Source organism: Medicago sativa, chromosome 3, assembly GCF_051527215.1.
Source record: "Medicago sativa cultivar Bolivia chromosome 3, Bolivia_mono, whole genome shotgun sequence".
NCBI classification, from domain to species: domain Eukaryota; kingdom Viridiplantae; phylum Streptophyta; class Magnoliopsida; order Fabales; family Fabaceae; genus Medicago; species Medicago sativa.
The window spans coordinates 50,601,793-50,626,029 of NC_140751.1; the positions used below are offsets into that span (position 1 = coordinate 50,601,793).

The 24,237-nt window shown below is 34.2% G+C and overlaps 1 protein-coding gene across 1 annotated transcript; it reads left to right on the forward strand.

The window, feature by feature from the left end:
- The first annotated feature begins 8,893 nt into the window (after positions 1-8,893).
- LOC146938057 (uncharacterized) lies at positions 8,894-12,406 on the forward strand. Its single transcript, XM_085752098.1, has 2 exons — positions 8,894-11,193; positions 12,111-12,406. The coding sequence occupies exons 1-2, from the start codon at positions 8,996-8,998 to the stop codon at positions 12,127-12,129; spliced, it is 2,217 nt and encodes a 738-aa protein (XP_085608224.1). The 5' UTR covers positions 8,894-8,995; the 3' UTR covers positions 12,130-12,406.
- The last annotated feature ends 11,831 nt before the right edge of the window (positions 12,407-24,237 follow it).

A 24,237-nucleotide genomic window follows, 5' to 3' on the forward strand; every position in this document is an offset into this window, starting at 1 on the left:
TATGTAGTTTACTCTAGATCAAAAAATAACATTTGTTTTATACATTAGATACCACCATATTTGCCAAAATAACATTACCTTTGTACTTAAGATATTAGATTCATTTTACTATAATTCATTAATCTTTTAGATAAACAATATAATCAAAACAGTTATATATTAATTAGAACTATGCATATAAGAAGATAATTCATATATAGTAATTTGGAAATGAGATTGATCACATTGTTTCAAATAAAGTCTATATTTAGGAAAAACCTAGTGGTCCATTAACATTCAAGGGTGCTTTCGTCTTGTTGAGAAAATTACTAATTTAGTAAAAATGAAAAAATTGAGTATTGTACACAGTTTCCTTTTTGTCTCTGATAGAATACTTATGTACAGTTGCAAAATGAATGATATTATGCCAATTTTGGTGCAACACTGCCACATGCCTCACCTGCAAAGTTATTACAGTACAATACATACCATCCATTAATTAAAAATCAATGGTCAAATCACATCCAAAACACCCAAACCGAGTTAGGTGCAACCTAGATTTTAATATACTTGCTAAAATTTCTAAATTCTAACAACTAAATTACATCACTAAAAAATGGTATGAGGAAATGTATATGCACATATTTGCTTATACAACGTTGAGTATAATCAAATATAAATGCACATCAATTTTGATTATTATTCATTTTTTTAAACTCAGGTTATCCTAAAAGTAGTTAAAGTTTGAATAAAAAAATTCCTATTTAAAAATGAACTTACGTTGTTCTGAATAATTCCTCTTTAGTTGTAACCAAAAAAAGAATAATTCCTCTTTAGTAGAACTTATTAACCACCTAAATTCAATTGTTTGGTTTATAAAAATGGACATACTCCTTGGTCCTAACCCTTCACCACAACTCGAACGAGAAGGTTTTTAAATTGTGTCACATATAACATAGTTAAATCACAATTCTACATGTCTAAAGATACTTTACATATAGGTTAAATATGTTTTTTGTCCCTATAAATATGTCAACTTTTCATTTTAGTCCATCAAAATATTTACATCTTCATTTTTGTCCATCCTTTAATATTATTTCAAACCCATTATGAACAAACAAGCATTTGAAGAAGATACTTTGATGGAGGCGAAGGAAGATCACATGCTTTCACCTGCTTGTGACAGTGAACCAACACTCAGAATGGCCCATTTTCTCAAACCCATTTCAAACGAACCACCTTTTGAGTTTAACCCATCTTCTTCTCTTTTTGAACCAAATGAGTATCCTTTGAAAATCAACTTTACTGGTTGGCGCCACTCACAAGTCAAATGGGTTTATTGGGTTGATCAGCTTAAACCAAAGTATGAATCTGTGTGGAAGAAAGCTGGAATCTTTGATGCTATTTTGAGTACCAAGTGTTGCATAAAGAAAAATCAAAACTTGCTATTTGGGGTTGTTGAGAAATGGTGTCCTGAGACAAACACTTTTGTGTTTCCATTTGGTGAAGCAACTATCACTTTGGAAGATATCAAAGTTTTGGGGGGTTACCCTATTCTTGGTGATCCTATTTTCACAGAACTTGAAGATCAAGAACTGAAAGAGGTGGAAAATGATTTGATCCATGCAAGACAGCAACTTCGAAAGAGTAAACAAGGAAAAGCTAGAGCATCAATGTGGATGGATGTTTTCATCGGTAAAGGTAATGAACTTGAACATGAAGCATTCCTTGCTACTTGGTTGTCAATTTTTGTTTTTCCTTCTATAAGTCATTTGGTGAGTAGTTCTTTGTTTCCTATTGCTATTCATCTTGCTAGAGGAAATCCTATTGCGTTGGCACCCGCTGTTTTGGCTAGCATATATAAGGATTTATGTTTGTTTAAGAAAATAGTAGTTAATTTTTCAAACTATCCTGTTGGTGGTTATAGACTTCTCATGGAGGATACTCTTCATTCACCCTTTTACTTGGTACAAGTTTGGGTTTGGGAGAGGTTCAAAAATTTGCAACCACAACCTATGTTGATCAACCATGGGGACCCTTTCTTGTTTAGGTGGCATAATGCTGAGAGTGAGGACTTGCAAGTTTACGATGTTAGGTTGGCATTAGACTCAGCTATGGATCATTTTATTTGGCGTCCATATGTTAGATATGCTAATACGTGTGAACTGTTTTATCCAAATGATGAAATTTGGGTACCATTTAAGACTGATTTGGATGATAAAATGCTGTCATTTGTTACATGTATGAGAGTTTCTGAACTTGTTGGATTTGACTCTATTGAGCAGTATCTCCCACATAGAGTCGCTATGCAATTTGGACTGGATCAAGATATTCCAAGTTACGTGCCTAGGTTCAATGAGAGTAAATCCATTGCTTGGGAAAACTACAACAGGCCCATATCTGATGAAAATGTGTATTTCCCATCGAGATTGTTTGAGGCAGATATTACCACACGTTATGCAGAGTGGTGGGAGAAATCTGCATCAGGCTGCAACAATTTAGTTAAGAAAACTGTACGGAAGAAGGGAAGTGCAAGTTTAAGGAAACATAGACCTTCTGTAGGAAAAGCTAAGAGAAGTAGAAATCATGTTGGTGAAAGTTGTAGCTATGCTCTCAGAAACAGAGTGTCTTCGTCCAACAATGCAACCGTTGCACAGCACGATCTTGAGTTTCACTCTGATATGGCCGCAGGAGCTAAACAAACTGTTAAAGAAAGGGAAAGAAAAGAAAGGGAAGATGATGATGTGGATTTCTTAACAGAGAAATACTTGAAGAATCAAGATGAACTCACACATCTAGCAAGACAACAAGAGCATCTGGCAAGACAACAGGAGCGTCTAGAAAGACAACAAGAAGAGGTCTTACGGTTAATAAATTTGAGGCAGAAGAGGGATGAAGAGTCGAGCAGCTCCTCTCTAGTGTTCTAAGGAATCAGCAACCACGATCATCATCTTCTTAAAACTTTATTTTGTTTTTAAACTATCTTTATCACATTCATAACAATGATAGTTTGTTCATTAGTATCTGTTATGAGAAAGTAAAACCTGTTTAGATGAATTATGATTTATGTTTTCATTAGTATCTGCTATGAGAAAGTAAAACTTGTTTAGATGAATTATGATATATGTTTTTATTAGTATCTGCTAATATAAGCTGCTGTTAATCTTTAGTATTGGCATGACTGACAGATAGTATGGTGAGAATACTTGGTTAAGGGAAATGGATGAAACCTGAAGAAATTGATTGCTAAACTCACTGTCTATATATGTTATTCCTTAATTGTCCATTTTTTCTTTTCTTGAACAACCTGTTCTAAATAATAGCTTTCATTGGTAGTAATTAGATATAGGTGAATAAATGTGAAGTGGATGAAGTTGAGGCTATCATGGAAACATTGAAGATATATATTGATTTTGTTGTATGAAGAGTATAATCACTATCTGCGGAAAAATCAGAACAACTTGAAGTTGAAAGTCCTAGACTCCTAGTAGTAGATAAGTAGATCACTCTCTTGCATTAGAATATAAATATCTAGCTGCTTTAATTTTTACCACACCTGATAGTATCAATTATACGATGTAATTTGTTTTCAGTTTGGACCCATGATTTGGATAAAAAGAGGTACTTTCTACGAAATCTACTTACCTGAAACAAAGTTAACAGCCAGTCACATCGATCGATGATTGCTCAATAGGTCTCTCAAATGATCACAATTTTTTGAAGAAAACCCATCGGGAGTTACGACCAGATCGGAGTTTTCACACAAAAAAGCCAATTGAAAGTTACGATACGATCTGTTGAGGGGCCTGTGAGCAATCCTGGTAGCACACAATTGGACACAAAGCAACATAGAGAACACAAAGGAGAGCTAACTGGCTGTAACTAAACCACAATACAAGGTTCACAGTTTAGATTTGTACCCCTTCTTCATGTTAGAGCTTTGGTTTGGGATACACAATCATCAGCCTATTCTTCGTAAAAGAAGAGAAATTTTATAAACATAGAGAAATTAGTGACATTTTCTTAATCTATTCTTGATTCTTATTTATAAAAGAAATGATATGTATAGGTCAATAGAAATTCAAAATAGTAAAAGACATTTTATTTTTGTGAGTGACAAATACATATAAATGAGATATCTCTAGATCAAATCTAAGACATCAACCTAACAATTTTAACATTGTGTTATCAATTGAAGTGGGTTTTATAGATAGCAAAACACATTTTAATTTAAAATGATGTAATCTAAAAAAATCTTTTGGTGAATTGATTTTCACAACTGCCAATAAATGCTACAATTGATACCACATTCCTTCAAAAAATGATACCAGCACATGAGTAGTACTTTTGCATCATATAAAACATTTACTTTTTGATAAAAACAAATCAAAACAAAAGAAAAATTAAACACCCAATGTTTTGGAATTGAGATTAATTCCTTACAAGGCACACTCCATGCTTTTGTTAAACACATTCCACCTCACAAACAAGACACACACACACACACACCTTACAAGGCTAAAACCTCCCTGACTACATCCTCAGCTTGAAGAATTGTGCAAAAAGGCTTGACAATGTGGTGATATCATTTGAAGTGTTACTGTCTCTGACTGTTGTGATTTTTAGGAAGAGGTAAGCCAACATGGGAGCTAATTCCTAGTCACAACCCATGTTTCTTCTAAGTTTTTTTTTTACTGGTGTCCCTATGCAACAAACAACTCTTGTAGATAATACTCTTTAATTGCAGCAAGAAAACAAGTTTTAAATCTCAACCTAATATATTGTCATAGTATATACAAACTCATCTAACAAAATCCAAATAGTATATGTACTCTTATTTAGTTCATGAATCGTGATTGTAATTCAATTTAAGAATTTTTAGATAAACAATATAATCAAAACAGTAATATGTTAACAAGAATTATTATTTATAAAAAGATACTCTATATATATCTAGTAGTAATTTAGATGATGTGAGAGTTAACTTAAAATCAGGTTCAGAAATCAGGAGCAACGTGCCACGATGGAGAAGCTACGTGCCACGATGGTTGAAGAATTTCGTGAGGCAAGTCACTGGATTTTTCGTGCCACGATGGGGTCGCAACGTGGCACGATGGTGTGCTGGCAGCGAATAACAGAAACGTATTTTCTGGTGCAGATTTGTTCCAATTTTTAAGCAAAACTTTTACTATAAATATAGACCTTGTATCAGACTATTTTAAGAGAGATAGAGGGGCTGAAACAAGGGTTTAGAAAGGCAACAACAAAACTAGGGTTTGTATAGAGTTTGTCTCTTGGCAACAAAACTAGGGTTTGTGGGTTGATTCACCTTGGGAAACACTATTAGGATTGAGTCTCTTGGTTACGGGAAGAGGCTGGGATTTGGGTAGAATTAGGCGGGAGACTTATTCTTGTAATCCATCTCTTTGTAACGCTACTCATCATATAGTGGAACGGAGGGCTGCTCTCTCCCCCAGAGTAGGTCAATTTGGACCGAACTGGGTCAACAAATTCTTTGTGTTCTCTCTTCCTTTTTCTTTCGCTGTTGTTTTCTACTTTTGGCTTGTGTTAATTGTTCCATACACTTTGATTTTGGTTGCTTAATTATCCCTTGCTCCACACATCAAGTTGTTATTGGTGTGGTTTTCTCATCGAATCCTCAACAATTGGCGCCCACCGTGGGGCAAGGGTCAAAGGATAATCAAGTACCATGGGTTCGAAGTGGGATATTGAGAAGTTTACCGGAGATAACGATTTTGGGTTATGGAAGGTAAAGATGGAAGCGGTGTTGATACAACAAAAGTGTGAGAAAGCTTTGAAGGGTGAAGGTTCATTACCGGTCACCATGACACGAGCGGAGAAGACCGAGATGGTGGACAAGGCCAGGAGTGCCATTGTCTTGTGCCTCGGGGATAAAGTCTTGAGAGAAGTAGCAAAGGAACCAACCGCGGCATCGATGTGGGCAAAGTTGGAATCTTTGTATATGACAAAGTCTTTGGCTCATCGGCAATTCCTAAAGCAACAACTCTACTCATTCAAGATGGTGGAGTCAAAGGCCATCATGGAGCAACTTACGGAGTTCAACAAAATCCTTGATGACTTGGAGAATATTGAGGTGAATCTTGAGGATGAAGATAAAGCTATACTCTTGTTGTGTGTTCTACCTAGATCTTTTGAATCGTTTAAAGATACCATGCTCTATGGAAAAGAAGGCACTGTTACCTTGGAAGAAGTTCAAGCAGCTTTGAGAACCAAGGAGTTGACTAAGTCGAAGGACTTGAGAGTTGATGAAAACGGGGAAGGCCTAAGTGTTTCAAGAGGGAATGGTGGAGGTAGAGGTAACCGGGGAAAGAGTAGTAACAAGACAAAGTTTAAATGCTTTAAGTGTAACAAGATGGGTCACTTCAAGAAGGATTGTCCGGAGATTAATGGTAATTCCGTACAAATTGTCTCTGAGGGTTATGAGGATGCAGGTGCTTTGATGGTGTACTGTTTGGAGGATGAAGGTGATGTTTCTCACCTTGGGGGTGATGCCTGGTAGAGCGGTGGTCGTCTGGAGAGACGTTAAACACTCAACATCAGCCTGGAGAGGCGGTGGTAAGAATACTCATGATCTACCGGTTGAGGTGGAGGTTCAAGGTTGAAGACATAGTGGGATGTACTCATTTGCTAGTTGAGAGGTTGGAAGCTCAGCTTTAGGTGGAGTTGAACACACCGGGAGTGGTACGACTATGGAGGACCTTGGGTGCTATGCTCTAGTGGTGAGCAAGGGATTTCTTCATGAAGACGGAAGACATTCCGGAGGTTGAAGAATGTATAGCACGGCTTGTGGAATTACCCTAAAAGTCCAAGGGTGATTGGATGCAAGGAGATCTTCAAGGAAGCGGGAGATGTCTCGTATTGAAGAGGTATGGTGTAGTCTTGTAGAACTACCTGAAATTCCTAGTGTAGTTTGGATACAAGGATCTTCGAGAAGGCGGAAGACATTCCGATGGCTGAAGAGGTTAAGGTGTGTACTTGTGGAACTACCTAAAATTCCTTGAGTAGTTTGGACACAAGGATCTTCAAAGGGGCAGAAGGCATTCCGATGATTGAAGAAGTTAGGGTTTAAACTTGTGGAGCTACTTGGTGTAGTGGGAACAAGGGAAAGAGCAGCAATGGTGGTTGATGGTTTGGCATCATCACTGATTTGAAGTCAAGGTGGAGAATTGTGAGAGTTAACTTAAAATCAGGTTCAGAAATCAGGAGCAACGTGCCACGATGGAGAAGCAACGTGCCACGATGGTTGAAGAATTTCGTGAGGCAAGTCACTGGATTTTTCGTGCCACGATGGGGTCGCAACGTGGCACGATGGTGTGCTGGCAGCGAATAACAGAAACGTATTTTCTGGTGCAGATTTGTTCCAATTTTTAAGCAAAACTTTTACTATAAATATAGACCTTGTATCAGACTATTTTAAGAGAGATAGAGGGGCTGAAACAAGGGTTTAGAAAGGCAACAACAAAACTAGGGTTTGTATAGAGTTTGTCTCTTGGCAACAAAACTAGGGTTTGTGGGTTGATTCACCTTGGGAAACACTATTAAGATTGAGTCTCTTGGTTACGGGAAGAGGCTGGGATTTGGGTAGAATTAGGCGGGAGACTTATTCTTGTAATCCATCTCTTTGTAACGCTACTCATCATATAGTGGAACGGAGGGCTGCTCTCTCCCCCAGAGTAGGTCAATTTGGACCGAACTGGGTCAACAAATTCTTTGTGTTCTCTCTTCCTTTTTCTTTCGCTGTTGTTTTCTACTTTTGGCTTGTGTTAATTGTTCCATACACTTTGATTTTAGTTGCTTAATTATCCCTTGCTCCACACATCAAGTTGTTATTGGTGTGGTTTTCTCATCGAATCCTCAACAGATGAGACTAAACTTTTTTTTTGGTTCAAATAAAGTCTATATTTAGGATAAAAATAATGGTCCCTTAACATACAAGGTGTTTTGTCTTGTATGAGAAAATTACTACATTCAGCAAAAACGAACATTTGGATTTGGTATACCTTTACTTTTTTGTCTGTGCAATGCAACAGTGCAAGACTACTCTTGTGAAAGTTGAAAAAGCAAAGATGTTATGCCAATTTCGATGCCACACTATCCCTCAAAATTGGTTAACGGTCATTAAGAAAAAGTGAAGTCACAATTAATATATGTCTGAAAGTATAAAAATAACCTTTTAAAATGTGAAGGTCGGATACAAAATACGATACGAATACGATACTGCACCGATATGTTGATACGGAAAAATTTCAAAAATCAAGATACGATACAGCTGGGATACGTTAATAAAAAAAATTATATAATTAAATGTATAATATAATTATAACCATTTTTTTTAATATGCAAATATATTAACAAACAAAAGAAACCAGTCATAGGCTCGTAACACATCAACTTAAATATAAATAATATTAACGATTAAGAGAGTGATGATTAATCAATTACATACACAATATATCCCAAAAAAGCACCATCAGTGTTATACTATATCCAAAAAGAACATTGTTAGTGCTATACTATATCGATCAAAAAAAGAAGCACTATATCCAAAAAAGAATACATCACTACTCGAAAGTTAAGTTATTTTAGTTAACATTAATTGGAAGTATAGGTGCAAGATAATTATCGGATACTCTTTTGATACGTATCGGGAAATATCATATAATTATTTAAAAAAAATATAAAATTTAATCTTCGGATACGTATCGAGAAGTATCAGACAAGTCTCAGTGCAGGATACGCAGGGGATACGATTCATCATCTATTTTAAAGTATCGAGGTTTCACAGCTTTTAAATGGTTATGTAACATTAATGATATGATATGCGTAAAAAGGGTAAATAATCTTTTTGTAAAGTAAAGTTTATCCAAAACATGCTACGATCAAAATTTTACTAGCCAACTACTACAGTGCCATTTTGTTTTCAACTTTCAAACCCCCCATTTTGCTTTCTCATTCTCATTTTCCATTGAATCTGATGAAGAAGAATATGATGAAGACACCAACATCGGAAGAAGATGCTATTATAGAGGTGAAACAAGATTTCATAGTTTCACCTTCTTCTCGAACTCAACCAACTCTCAGAACTGCTTATTTTCTCAAACCCATTGCAAACTTAATTCTTAACCCACCACCACCACCACCATCTTCTTCTTCTACTACTTCTGTTTTTGATTCAAACGAACCTTCTTTTCAAATCCGTTTCAATGGGTGGCGCTACCCACACACAAAATGGGTTAGGTGGGTTGATGAACTTAAACCCAAATATGAATCAGTTTGGAAGCAAGTTGGAATCTTTGATGCTATTATGAGTACTAAGAGCCGCATCAAGAAAGATCAAAACTTGTTATTTGGGATTGTGGAAAAATGGTGCTGTGAAACAAATACATTTGTTTTTCCTTTTGGTGAAGCAACAATCACGTTGGAGGATGTTATGGTTTTGGGGGGTTACCCTGTCATTGGTGATCCTGTTTTCAAACCACTTGAAGATCAAGATATGAAAGAGGTGGAACAGAAGCTCATCAAGATTGAAACACAGGAGAGGATTATCAAAACCAGGCCACATTCCACATCTGTGTGGATGAATTTTTTCTTTGGTAAAGGTAGTGAAATTGAACACGAAGCATTTCTTGCTACTTGGTTGTCTATTTTTGTTTTTCCTCATAGATACTTTATCGTCAAAAGATCTTTGTTTCCTATTGCTATTCGTCTTGCTAGAGGTAATACTATCGCTTTGGCACCTGCTGTTTTGGCTAGCTTATATAACGATTTGAGTTTGTTTAAGAAACAAATTGTTGATTTCAAAAAATTTCCTCTTGATGTTAATCTGCAATCACCCTTTTACTTGGTACAAGTTTGGGTGTGGGAGAGGTTCAAAAATTTGCAGCCACAACCCAAGTTGAGCAACAATGGAGACCATGTATTGTTGAGGTGGCATAAGGTTGAGCCCTTGAAAATTTACAATGTGAGGTTGGCGTTGGATTCATCAACAATGGATGATTTTATTTGGCGTCCTTATGTTAGCTTTGCTGATAAGTGTGGAATGTTATACCCGATTGATGAAATTTGGGTACCATTTAAGAAAGATTTGGTTGATAAACAAATGCTCTTATTTGTCACATGCTTGAGAGTTTCTGAGCTTGTTGGGTTTGACTTTATAGAGCAATATCTACCACATAGAGTTGCTAGGCAATTTGGATTTGATCAAGATGTTCCTGGTGATGTGGCTGGACTCAATGAGACTCAAGCCATTGCCTGGAAAAATTACACAAGACCCTTATCTGATACAAGTTTATATTTTCCATCTAGATCTTTTAAGGCTGGTGTTACCACTTGTTATGCAAAGTGGTGGGAGAAATCAGTATTGGGTCCTCAAGGTTTCGTTAAGAATGATGCGCCCCGGAACAAAATTGCAAGTTCATCAAAATATAGACCATATGCCAAGGTTCCTAAACTTGTTGGCCGTGGCACTGTTACTTCTGGAATATCTAGTGATGATTGTTCAAAAACTAGCAAGGATGATATTGTTGATGTTGATGTTCCTTCTGATTTTGGTCCTAAACTTGCTGGCTTCACTATTACAATTGGAAAATCTTCTGATCATGGTTCAAAAACTAGCAAGGGTGATATTGTTGATGTTCCATCTGTTCAAGATGGTATGAAAGCTGGAAGAAATATTGTTGATGATGCTGATGGAGAAGATATTGTTCATCATGATGTTCCTTCTGTTCAAGATGGTATGAAAACTGGGGGAAATATTGATGATGATGTTCCTTCTGTTCAAGATGGTATGAAAATTGGGGCAAATATTGATGTTGACAGAGGAAATATTGTTGCTGTTGATGTTCCTTCTGGTTTAATTCCTGAACATTTGAAATCTATGTCCTCTGAAAATTCTGTTGAAGATGGTTTGATAGGTGAGAAAGATGTTGATTCTGATGCTCCAAGTTTACCTCCAAAAGATAATACTCTGACTCCTTTGTTATCTGTTGAGGATGGTGAGCATGTCTTGGAAGATGGGAATGAGAGCAATGATTCAAGGCTGTCAAGAGACATAATCGGCCAGTCTGAGACTCAAAGAGAAAGCTACAGCTATTTATCTGAAGTAAGCATAGCTGATCTTGAACAAAGAATTAGCCGACTTGAGAAAGTGCAAAGAAAACTAAAGAGAAAGAGGTTAGGCCTCAATTGAAAACATTATTGTCTCTTCAAACTAAAACCTTACTGCTTATTTACATATGCTACATATCTCTTGACTATCCCCGAACCTATAACGAAGAGAGTCAGAAAGTCACACTCGATTGACTAACAAGTTACTTATATAAAGATTTGCAAGCTAAGAAAGATAACCTGCATTAATCTATTTTGTGTTTCTCTTTTCATGCTCTCTGATTTACAAGAATCATATGAGTAATTATTTGAAAACTGGATGATACATTTATGCAGCACCTAAATTAAGTATTTACATATTTTTCCATTTTCTATTCATTGTATATTTGTCTTTATTACTTTTACCTTTCCATCCATTATACTTAAGGTATGCTTACATGGTTGCAGACAAGATAAACATGTGGATCTTTTTACTTTTATATGATTTTTCACTTTACATTGTTTGTGCATGATGTAAAGGTTATTTTGTTGCTTGCCTTTCTTGTTATGTTCTCTCTTACATCTCATTTTTTCTTCAATTCTGAATCTTCTTTGCTATTGATTTTGAAAATGCATTTCGCATTGTAATCTCATATTTCATTTTTATCCTCTTATGCATGATCATTCCACTTCTTTTCACTTTAAGCAACCTTGGTGTCTAACCTGCTAGAGATTTACATGTCAGGTCAAAGTTAATTCTATGGTATAATTATTTATTTATCATCCTTTATTGAAAGTTTTATCTTAGTCCTCTCAGTTGGAGTGGATTTCAAGCTATGATTATGAATTATCAAGTTTGGCAAAATTCTATATATCAATCATTTATAAGTAGTGGGAACAATTTACTTTTAACATTTCTACTTTTGATTTTATCTATTCTCAAGTGTTGACAACATTTTTAAGGTCATTTTATTGGTTACTAAGTTTAAAATGTATTTGAGCAGAGGAAAGAATCAAGTGTAAGCAGCATGGTTGTTCTTTTTTGGTGCATGGCTTGAATGAAATCGAAGACTATTGTATATGCAACTTATGAGTGTGAAGGGTCATGTAACTGCTAGGGGAATACCATATATTCGTGAAGGTCAACTTAAGCTGCATTGTGCTATGGTAAATGTATTTTGATGTTTCAATAGTGACTGATGTATGTAATGAAATTTGTAAGTCAAAACTACTAGAGGGTGTCTTTTGAAGAACATATCACATTCCATGGCAATTAACAACTTAAACATTGAGTGGTGTATACCGATTGCATCAATTTACTTTTCCACGATTGAGAGAACTATATATATTTGATCATTTTTTCATCGAAGAATGTGAAGCGTGTATTTCTGTTAAGTAACCTGTTCTAATTTGTTTTCAGTTAGGACCCTCGACTTATATAATTATATTTCTGTCAAGTAAAGCATAAATCTTTTCTGATTTCTTCGTAATGAGTAATTAATGAAGCTTTCTTTTTTTTGATAGTTAAGTTTTATCATCCTATCATTATCTGAAGTGCCAAAACATTCTCCAACAAGATTACTAACTAAACATTTTCTTTTATCACCATTAAATAAACTCTACCTATTATAATTGGGAGGGGGGGAGGGGGAAATTGAACAGTACAAACTAGCACTATAGTGCCACTAAACTAAGATACACTTCTACAGATACTGCTACAAATAATTAGGAGATTAACACACTTTTAAATAGAGGGCACTGACTAAAGAAAGGGATGTCCAAAATGTTGATGAGAAAACGATGAAAATGCAGCAGAGTAGACATCCACTTCTAGTTTCTTGAGCGCTTCTTTCCACTCTTGACCTCGCTTCCGGCCTTTGAAGAACTTGGTGTCTTAACCTTTGCGACTTCAACCTCTTTTGATGAATCATCAGAGTTCTCATTCTCAGAATCTTCTTCCTGCAACAAATTATATTTCACCTTGGCAGTACTCTTGGTGGATTTTGTCTTGGAGGAAGATGCAATCTTAGGTGTTCTTTGCTTGGATTTTCCACTTTTCAGAGTTTCTTGCTTAGACTTGGCAGCAGGCTTTGGTGTTTCAACATCATCATCTTTGGATTTCTTTGTCTTGAAACCATCAGTCTTTTTGGAATTATTTTTTTTGTGCAGAATCAACAGATTTACTGCCACTTTTCACAAAACCATCCTCAGATTTACCACCGCTTTTCACAGAATGATCCTCATATTTACCACCAGTTTTTTATGCATAATCCTTAGATTTTTTACTAACTTCACCGTCAGGTGCTCTTAATAGCAGTAATCTTTAAGATACGGAAGTTACTAGAAGATACTACGTGAACTTCAATTATTAAAAATCAGGTTGGTCTCTCAGAAAAGAAAATGTACCTAGAGAAAATAAATGATAATAAATGAACAAAGAGACACAAACTGTCGAAAAGTCAGCAAAACAGAACAACTGATAGTAAATCCGTATGAACCAACAACCTCCATATTCATTTCTTCCTAATCCTAATAATTCTCCTATTACAAATCAGTTCCTTTAATAATACCTTACAATCTTAGTTAACAAAAGCATTGAATTTAGATGAAGAACAGAGAAAGAAAAGTAAACTGAGAGAAAACTACATGATTATGTTATTTCAATTCAAGTCATAATGAAGCACAATACATTCATATATAGTAAAACTTGTGAATTAACTTCTAACTGGTCTGTAACTGCTTAACCTATTACAATTTCAGATAACCGACTTCAAGTAGCTAGTTAGTTGAAATCTGCCTCAATAACTTGCAACTGAAGCAACAAATACTAACTAAATTTTGCACTGCATTTCTGCTAATTGACCACTGATACTTCGACATTAGTCAACATGCTATTAGGTAGTCATTTTACTAATACCTATTGTGTTGTTTAAGTGAAGAAACAAACATATGAGTTAGCTCATTCCTTAATTAGTGTTCTGCTTGTTTTGGTCTATTTATTGAATTGGAAATTAACAAATTGTATTACCTACACTCAAGTTTTCGACGCATTCAGGATACTGTGGTTTTTGGATCAAAACCAGACGATATAAATTTTAGTGCAAATTTTGATTTTCTTATAAAAATAAAAACCGAGCGTTAAATATAAATTGTCTGAATCGATCGACTATAAATGTTCTGACTACGTGAGTGAGTCAAATTTTAATTCCAGTCAATCATGATCCGGATATGTAGTTAGTTTACTCTAGATCAAAAAATAACATTTGTTTTATACATTAGATACCACCATGTTTACCAAAATAACATTACCTTCCTACTTAAGATATTAGATTCATTTTACTAATTCATTAATCCTTTAGATAAACAATATAATCAAGACAGTTATATACTAATTAAAATTATGTATAGAGAAGATAATTCATATATATTGATATATAGTAATTTAGAAATGAGATTGATCACATTGTTTCAAATAAAGCCTACATTTAGGAAAAACCTAGTGGTTCCATAAACATTTTAAGGTTGCTTTTGTCTTGTTGAGAAAATTACTACATTTAGTAAAAAGGAAAAATTTGAGTATTGAACACACTACACAGTTTCCTTTTTGTCTCTGATAGAATACTTTTGTGCAGTTGCCAATTTTGGTGCAACACTGCCACGTGCCTTTCCTGCAAAGTTATTACAGTACAATACATACAATCTCAGCCATCCCATCAGTTAATTAAAAATCAATGTCTACACCCAAGTTCCAGACTGAGTTAGGAGCAACCTAGATTTTAATATAAAAACAATTAAACCTTATCTGACAACCTAGATTTCAAAATATGGGCAAATTTTAGAGTTTAATATATCATGTTAAATATATGTAAGTGTAATACCCCTCATGTAGAAATTCAATATCAGTTATTCTATCCCTGGAATTTTTAAGAGAAGGGCAAAATGGTAATTACTCATAAGACTTTCAGGACCAAATTATATTATTTCAATGGACTACGGGAAATGAAATTTGCTGCTTAAAACTTTTACGGCATTTTATCGTATATTTTAGTTGAGGAAGAGTGTAGAAAGGGCATTTTGGTCATTTACTACACAAGATTTTTTTTTCTTTTATTTTTCCACTACCATTTCTCTCACTTGAGAAAACTACTCCCTCCTTTCTCTCTTTCACTCTCACGACACCTTCTTCTTTTCTTCCCAAATCATCACTTCCTCACTCAAACCAAAATCCAATCTTTATAATTTTCCTACTTTTTCCCATGGATTCAAGCTTGATGAGATCAATTCTTCTCAATCTATATGTTGGAACTACTAAGAAACAAAGGTAAGCTCACTTCCTTTCTTTCCCAAGTGAACCCTAACCCCAATTTTTGTATTTTGTGTCAATTCTTGCCTTTCAATTGGTTTAAGTTGCTCCATGTTTAAATTCTCACTCAAGAATATATTCTTGAACAAAGAGATTGGAAGTTCCTAAGGAATCAAAGGATAGAGAAGAAATGAGAATTTTATGGGATGCTAGTTAAGTGAAATAGTAAGCTAATGACCTTAAATTGGACTGTTGTTGTGGTGTTTTGGGCTGGTGTTAGTGTTGATATTGATTGCTATTGCTAGATAAGTTACGGTTGAGTTTTATGAAATATTAACTACAATTCGTAAGGACAGAATTATGGTTTTTGGGTTATATATTTTGCGGTGTAATTCAGGTTAGAGAGATTATTTGATTTTTGGATTCCTCATTCAATTCCCTACAGTTCAGACACAAATTTTGTATGATTCGGAGTAGAAACGAATTCGGAAAACGCAATTGAAGTTGGTAAATTCTGCTGGAAATTTGGTTACGGGTTTTGAGACAGGGCTCCACTAAAACGGTAATAACTTTCTCTATGTAACTCCAAATCAGGTGGTTTTTGTTGCTATGGTTAGCTAACAAAATTGCCGTCGTTTGGGCACCGGTTTCACTAATTTTGGATCAGTATTGAAGTCGGGAGACGATTTTGAAGTATGGGGAAAGCTTGGATAGATTTCAGAACTTTCATGTGAGTTCCTTTAGCTTAGAACCCACCTTTGAAGATCGATTATGATTATGCTAGACTATTAAGATAATACGAATAATTAGATCATTTTATGAATTACTTGCCTTTTGTGCAAACATTTCTATTATGCCATATGAATGGTACATTTGAAGTAGAATGAATATAAGATAGCAAGAATGATTATTTCATGATTAGGCTCTCTTACTTGTTAATTCTAAAATATCTTTTATGTTAATAAGTATGTTGATGTTAGTATAAATGTTGGAGGGAAATTAACAACGCAATTGATGCATATATACTGATAGAAATGATTTGAAAGAAAATTTGAAATGCAACCTATGAGTAATATGCTCACAGTGAATCATAGAAAATCACAGAAAATGGAAATGAGGAGAAAAATTGAAATGAGTAACATGTTCATAGAAAAAGAAAGAAAGAAAGAAAGAAAATATGAAAAACTCCGTTTGCTACAACGAGAGATAATGTAGCCTATGACGTACGGGTCATAGTAATCCGTTTGCTACAACGAGAGATAATGTAGCCTATGACGTACGGGTCATAGTAATGAATATGAAAAACTCCGTTTGCTACAACGAGAGATAATGTAGCCTATGACGTACGGGTCATAGTATACCGTTTGCTACAACGAGAGATAATGTAGCCTATGACGTACGGGTCATAGTATACCGTTTGCTACAACGAGATATAATGTAGCCTATGACGTACGGGTCATAGTATTCCGTTTGCTACAACGAGAGATAATGTAGCCTATGAGGTACGGCTCATAGTAACGAATTAAATGTATAATTAATGATATGAAATTTTAAGTCAAGAATTATTCGAATAATATTTGAAAGAGAATAAAAATAAAATTATGGAACCAAGGAAAAATTTTAAGGACCCTCCAACATGAATATTAACATAGCATACGCATATTATCATGAAAATTATGTTTAGAATGAATTAGCTACGAAGCAATAGTTCATGGGCATTTTTTTATCAAAAGTAGGAAATGTGGAATTTTAGTTATGGAATTCCGGCTTAGTTAGCCGAAACTAGTTGTTATCAGAAAAGGATCGGAAACATACGTAGATAAGTATGTCAAAAAGTATAGGTTACATCAGAATACGACATATTGGATATATGATTGTGATCGATATGATTGTGTTAATTATGATTATATTTGTTTTGTTATATGATTTGTTTATTGTTGCTGAAATGAATTTTAGGATAGGTGCCGAGCGGAGCATTGCTTCCTCTGATGCTATGGGGAGGAAGGACTCACTTTATCCTTGCCATTAGTTTAGATTATGGAATTGATTAACGTTAATATTGACGCATCTTGATGATATAGGAAATGATTATAGATTAATGTCAAACTTTATATATATATGAAGTATATGATAGAAATTTTGAATCAGAAGTATTTATCTGATAGGATGTTTTATTTTGAATTGTACAGTTAATATGAAAAATAAAGATGTTATTTGGAGATTATGGCCGATAGAACAGGTTTTCTTTTAAAAACAGGATTTGCATCTTGGAAATGTTGAAAATACAGAGGAAACTCTGTCGAAATTTCAGTGAACATTTCTTTGAAATGAAAATTCAAATTGGAATTTTTATTTATTTATTTTAGTTTTCAAGTTTGCCAAATAGGCTTGCCGGGCTAGAATGATCTAGTTCGTGCGCCGGTCACGATGATTATTTTTGGGTCGTGACAAAGTTGGTATCAGAGCAGGTCGATTCAGATCGTGCCTTGGGTCAATGGAATTCAATAAGATGTAGTGTGACTATTGGGTTCCAGATATTTATTCCAAATTTCATGTCTGGCTGAGCCTGATCAACTCAGACTAGTATATGACAGTTAGAACAAATGTCTGAGAGATGAATGAAACCTTAACAGAAGACGCAGTATAAGGAGTATGATGTAAGGTGTGAAGAAATAAATCAGAGTGGCGCAGCGGAAGCGTGGTGGCTGATACCTATACAGTTTAAATTAGTCAGCCAGAAAGAATCAGTTCGTAATGGATGTATGTTGGAATCTAAAGTTGAAATTGTTTATGCTTATTAGCAATTAAATTTCTAAAATTTCGAGGACGAAATTTCTTTAAGGGGGGTAGAGTGTAATACCCCTCATGTAGAAATTCAATATCAGTTATTCTATCCCTGGAATTTTTAAGAGAAGGGCAAAATGGTAATTACTCATAAGACTTTCAGGACCAAATTATATTATTTCAATGGACTACGGGAAATGAAATTTGCTGCTTAAAACTTTTACGGCATTTTATCGTATATTTTAGTTGAGGAAGAGTGTAGAAAGGGCATTTTGGTCATTTACTACACAAGATTTTTTTTCTTTTATTTTTCCACTACCATTTCTCTCACTTGAGAAAACTACTCCCTCCTTTCTCTCTTTCACTCTCACGACACCTTCTTCTTTTCTTCCCAAATCATCACTTCCTCACTCAAACCAAAATCCAATCTTTATAATTTTCCTACTTTTTCCCATGGATTCAAGCTTGATGAGATCAATTCTTCTCAATCTATATGTTGGAACTACTAAGAAACAAAGGTAAGCTCACTTCCTTTCTTTCCCAAGTGAACCCTAACCCCAATTTTTGTATTTTGTGTCAATTCTTGCCTTTCAATTGGTTTAAGTTGCTCCATGTTTAAATTCTCACTCAAGAATATATTCTTGAACAAAGAGATTGGAAGTTCCTAAGGAATCAAAGGATAGAGAAGAAATGAGAATTTTATGGGATGCTAGTTAAGTGAAATAGTAAGCTAATGACCTTAAATTGGACTGTTGTTGTGGTGTTTTGGGCTGGTGTTAGTGTTGATATTGATTGCTATTGCTAGATAAGTTACGGTTGAGTTTTATGAAATATTAACTACAATTCGTAAGGACAGAATTATGGTTTTTGGGTTATATATTTTGCGGTGTAATTCAGGTTAGAGAGATTATTTGATTTTTGGATTCCTCATTCAATTCCCTACAGTTCAGACACAAATTTTGTATGATTCGGAGTAGAAACGAATTCGGAAAACGCAATTGAAGTTGGTAAATTCTGCTGGAAATTTGGTTACGGGTTTTGAGACAGGGCTCCACTAAAACGGTAATAACTTTCTCTATGTAACTCCAAATCAGGTGGTTTTTGTTGCTATGGTTAGCTAACAAAATTGCCGTCGTTTGGGCACCGGTTTCACTAATTTTGGATCAGTATTGAAGTCGGGAGACGATTTTGAAGTATGGGGAAAGCTTGGATAGATTTCAGAACTTTCATGTGAGTTCCTTTAGCTTAGAACCCACCTTTGAAGATCGATTATGATTATGCTAGACTATTAAGATAATACGAATAATTAGATCATTTTATGAATTACTTGCCTTTTGTGCAAACATTTCTATTATGCCATATGAATGGTACATTTGAAGTAGAATGAATATAAGATAGCAAGAATGATTATTTCATGATTAGGCTCTCTTACTTGTTAATTCTAAAATATCTTTTATGTTAATAAGTATGTTGATGTTAGTATAAATGTTGGAGGGAAATTAACAACGCAATTGATGCATATATACTGATAGAAATGATTTGAAAGAAAATTTGAAATGCAACCTATGAGTAATATGCTCACAGTGAATCATAGAAAATCACAGAAAATGGAAATGAGGAGAAAAATTGAAATGAGTAACATGTTCATAGAAAAAGAAAGAAAGAAAGAAAGAAAATATGAAAAACTCCGTTTGCTACAACGAGAGATAATGTAGCCTATGACGTACGGGTCATAGTAATCCGTTTGCTACAACGAGAGATAATGTAGCCTATGACGTACGGGTCATAGTAATGAATATGAAAAACTCCGTTTGCTACAACGAGAGATAATGTAGCCTATGACGTACGGGTCATAGTATACCGTTTGCTACAACGAGAGATAATGTAGCCTATGACGTACGGGTCATAGTATACCGTTTGCTACAACGAGATATAATGTAGCCTATGACGTACGGGTCATAGTATTCCGTTTGCTACAACGAGAGATAATGTAGCCTATGAGGTACGGCTCATAGTAACGAATTAAATGTATAATTAATGATATGAAATTTTAAGTCAAGAATTATTCGAATAATATTTGAAAGAGAATAAAAATAAAATTATGGAACCAAGGAAAAATTTTAAGGACCCTCCAACATGAATATTAACATAGCATACGCATATTATCATGAAAATTATGTTTAGAATGAATTAGCTACGAAGCAATAGTTCATGGGCATTTTTTTATCAAAAGTAGGAAATGTGGAATTTTAGTTATGGAATTCCGGCTTAGTTAGCCGAAACTAGTTGTTATCAGAAAAGGATCGGAAACATACGTAGATAAGTATGTCAAAAAGTATAGGTTACATCAGAATACGACATATTGGATATATGATTGTGATCGATATGATTGTGTTAATTATGATTATATTTGTTTTGTTATATGATTTGTTTATTGTTGCTGAAATGAATTTTAGGATAGGTGCCGAGCGGAGCATTGCTTCCTCTGATGCTATGGGGAGGAAGGACTCACTTTATCCTTGCCATTAGTTTAGATTATGGAATTGATTAACGTTAATATTGACGCATCTTGATGATATAGGAAATGATTATAGATTAATGTCAAACTTTATATATATATGAAGTATATGATAGAAATTTTGAATCAGAAGTATTTATCTGATAGGATGTTTTATTTTGAATTGTACAGTTAATATGAAAAATAAAGATGTTATTTGGAGATTATGGCCGATAGAACAGGTTTTCTTTTAAAAACAGGATTTGCATCTTGGAAATGTTGAAAATACAGAGGAAACTCTGTCGAAATTTCAGTGAACATTTCTTTGAAATGAAAATTCAAATTGGAATTTTTATTTATTTATTTTAGTTTTCAAGTTTGCCAAATAGGCTTGCCGGGCTAGAATGATCTAGTTCGTGCGCCGGTCACGATGATTATTTTTGGGTCGTGACAGTAAATATATATGCACATCAATTGTGATTATTAATTTTTTCTTCTTCAATTTTTTTATTTTCTAACAAAAATGTTTTGATGCTTTGTTTCATAAAAGCTTAGTGTGCGAGTCTAAATTGATAGTTCAACTGAGCAAAATTTCTTAAACTATCATGTGAGTTAGGTCCCACCAATGAAATATTATAAATTATTATTTTTGGTTAAGTAGTTTATTGACTTGAATTTCACCTTTTTAAATGAATATTTGAGGAATTTAAAGTTCGAAATCTACCTCTACATATATAATGCAAAGTCTCCCTGCAATAATCATAGATTTTTAAGCTTGAATTGTGTCTACATTCGAAAACAATGTTTAAGAAAAACTCACTCTTGTTAACAAAATAACAAAAAGATTTATCATGATAAAATATAGTTAAAAAGGATATAGAAACAAAGTACAAGAATCCTAAGAAACGACAAAACACCCCCTTGTTTGCTATGTTTGGTTTCAGAAGTTACAAGCATATTTCTGCAAGGTCGTGAGATCTGAGCCGTTCGATCATATCCGGACAAAACAACTCGCCCCAATTTTCTTCAAGATATCCAAATTCGCCAAAGACGCAATCACCACTTCGCCTTGTCCCAAGACTCGTGTTTGGGGACTGTGAACCATCAATATACACTTAAAAGACCGGGTACACTCAAGAACAGGGGCATAGCCCTTCATATGGGAGGGGTAGCCAAGGCTACCCCAAAAAAAATATTATTCATGAATTAGTCGGTATGTATTTATATTCTGCTGCCCCAAATAATAAATATTGAGCTACCCCAAACAATTTTAGTTGCAAAAGTTAACATAAATAATAAAGTAAAAAAACTACTACAAAATTGATAGATTTATTTGTATTGGTTTGATACTTTCGGTCTCAATAACAACAATAGAGAAACCTTTTTCAACAATAAAAATTATCAAGACAATAGTCATAGATAAATTAAATGGACAATGAGTTTCTTGCAAATAACTTATTTATTTATATTTGAAAAGACATTATTAATCTATTATTAAACAGGCAGTTGATGAAATTGGGTTCTTTAAATGCATTTTGCCCAACGTTTTAAAATAGCGATTTTTATGTTAAGTTTCTAAGATTTGTTAATTTTAGTCCTTAATTTTTTGTTAGAGATTAAATTCAAGACTAAAAACATTTTTTTTGTAAAATTTTAAAAAACAGAAAAAATTGAATAATTTTTTTAAGGACTAAACCTAAAAAATTATAATTTATGGGACTAAAAATATATTTTATCCTTAAATTTAATACGTTTGTTTTCAAAAAAATTCTTCTTTATAGTTGGCCCCTGCATAAATTTTTCGCGAGCTTCGCCGCTGCTCAAGAAGAAGCTCCAGAACCCCCAAAGGAGCTCCTGAAGCCCAGGCGTGCCCATCCCGGGGTACCTACGAAACACCAAATGACACAAGCAATACCATAAGATGATTCTTAAAAAAGATTACATAATTCACCACTTCGCCTTGTCCCAAGACTCGTGCTTGGGGGGCTGTGAACCGTCAATACATTCCTAAGGGCTTAGAGACCTTCCAGAAGGGCCTAGAAGCCTTCTAAAAGGCTTTGAACACCTTCCCAAATGGCCTCAAGGCCTAGGCGCACCCTTCCAGGGGCACCGCCTCAGCCAGCTTCTAGAAGCCTCTAGAGCTCGATAGAAAGACTTAAAGGTCATCGTTGCTTGGGGCTTTAGTCACGAGAAATTAAGCCCATAACAAGTTATAAATACCACCTTGGGGCTTAAGTCACGAGAACTTTTTTTTTTTATTCATTTAATTAATTCATTAGTGTTTTAGATAAACAGTGTATAATGAAAAAGGTAATACATGAATGCAAATTATTGTTATAAGATAATTAATATATAATTAGTAATTTAGAAATGAGATTAGTCAAATTGTTTCAAATAAAGTCTATATTTAAGAAAAACCTAGTGGTCCATTATCATTCAAGGGTTCTTTGTTTGAATCGATCCAACGACTATAAATGTTCTGACTGCATGAGTGAGTCAAATTTTGATTCGAGACAATCATGGCCTGGATATGTAGTTTACTCTAGATCAAAAAATAACATCTGTTTTACACATTAGATACCACCATGTTTACCGAAATAACATTACCTTCGTACTTAAGATATTAGATTCATTTTGCTAATTCATTAATCTTTTAGATAAACAATTCATATATATAAGAATCTAGTGTTGATCACATTACCTTCGTACTTAAGTTATTATGCATATAAGAAGACAATTCATATATATAGATATCTAGTAATTTGGAGAAGAGATTGATCATATTGTATCAAATAAAGTCTATCACTACAATAAATTAAGACCTTAATGCAATTTATAGAGTTGTTTTCGTGAAGAAGAATGGAGCTCATAGGGGTCAAGCCAATGCATCAACAACAAAACATATTCACCATGTTCTTTCTACCTCATCCTCTTACATCTCCCTTCCAAGAAACAAAACGACCGTTTCCCCCTATTTATTTATTGATTTGGAAATGAACAAATTGAATAACCTGCACTCAAGTTTTCAATTCATTATGGATAAATCTCGTTGGTGGATCAAAATCGAACGATCTAAATTTTAATATAGATTTTGATTTTGTTATAATAATAAATCCTTCAAAAAAAAATACCGAGCATTAAGTATAAATTGTTTGATTTTAATCTAACGGCTATATTTGATTCAAAATACGTGTCACAGACAATCACTTCACACATGTAAGTATAAATTGTTTGATTTTAATCCAACGGCTATATTTGATTCAAAATACGTGTCACAGACAATCACTTCACACATGTGAATACACAACTTTTTTTTTTTGGTTAAATCCAACGGCTATATTTGATTCAAAATACGTGTCACAGATAATCACTTCACACATGTAAGTATAAATTGTTTGATTTTAATCCAACGGCTATATTTGATTCAAAATACATACGTGTCACAGACAATCACTTCACACATGTGAATACACAACTTTAACGGTTACTATCGTTAATTATCTAAAGTAAAAAATTATAAAAGTTTAATATTTTAAAAATATTTATG

Coding starts and splice junctions, on each gene's coding strand:
- LOC146938057 (XM_085752098.1), top strand. CDS start 8,996: ATGAAGAAGAATATGATGAAGACACCAACATCGGAAGAAGATGCTATT.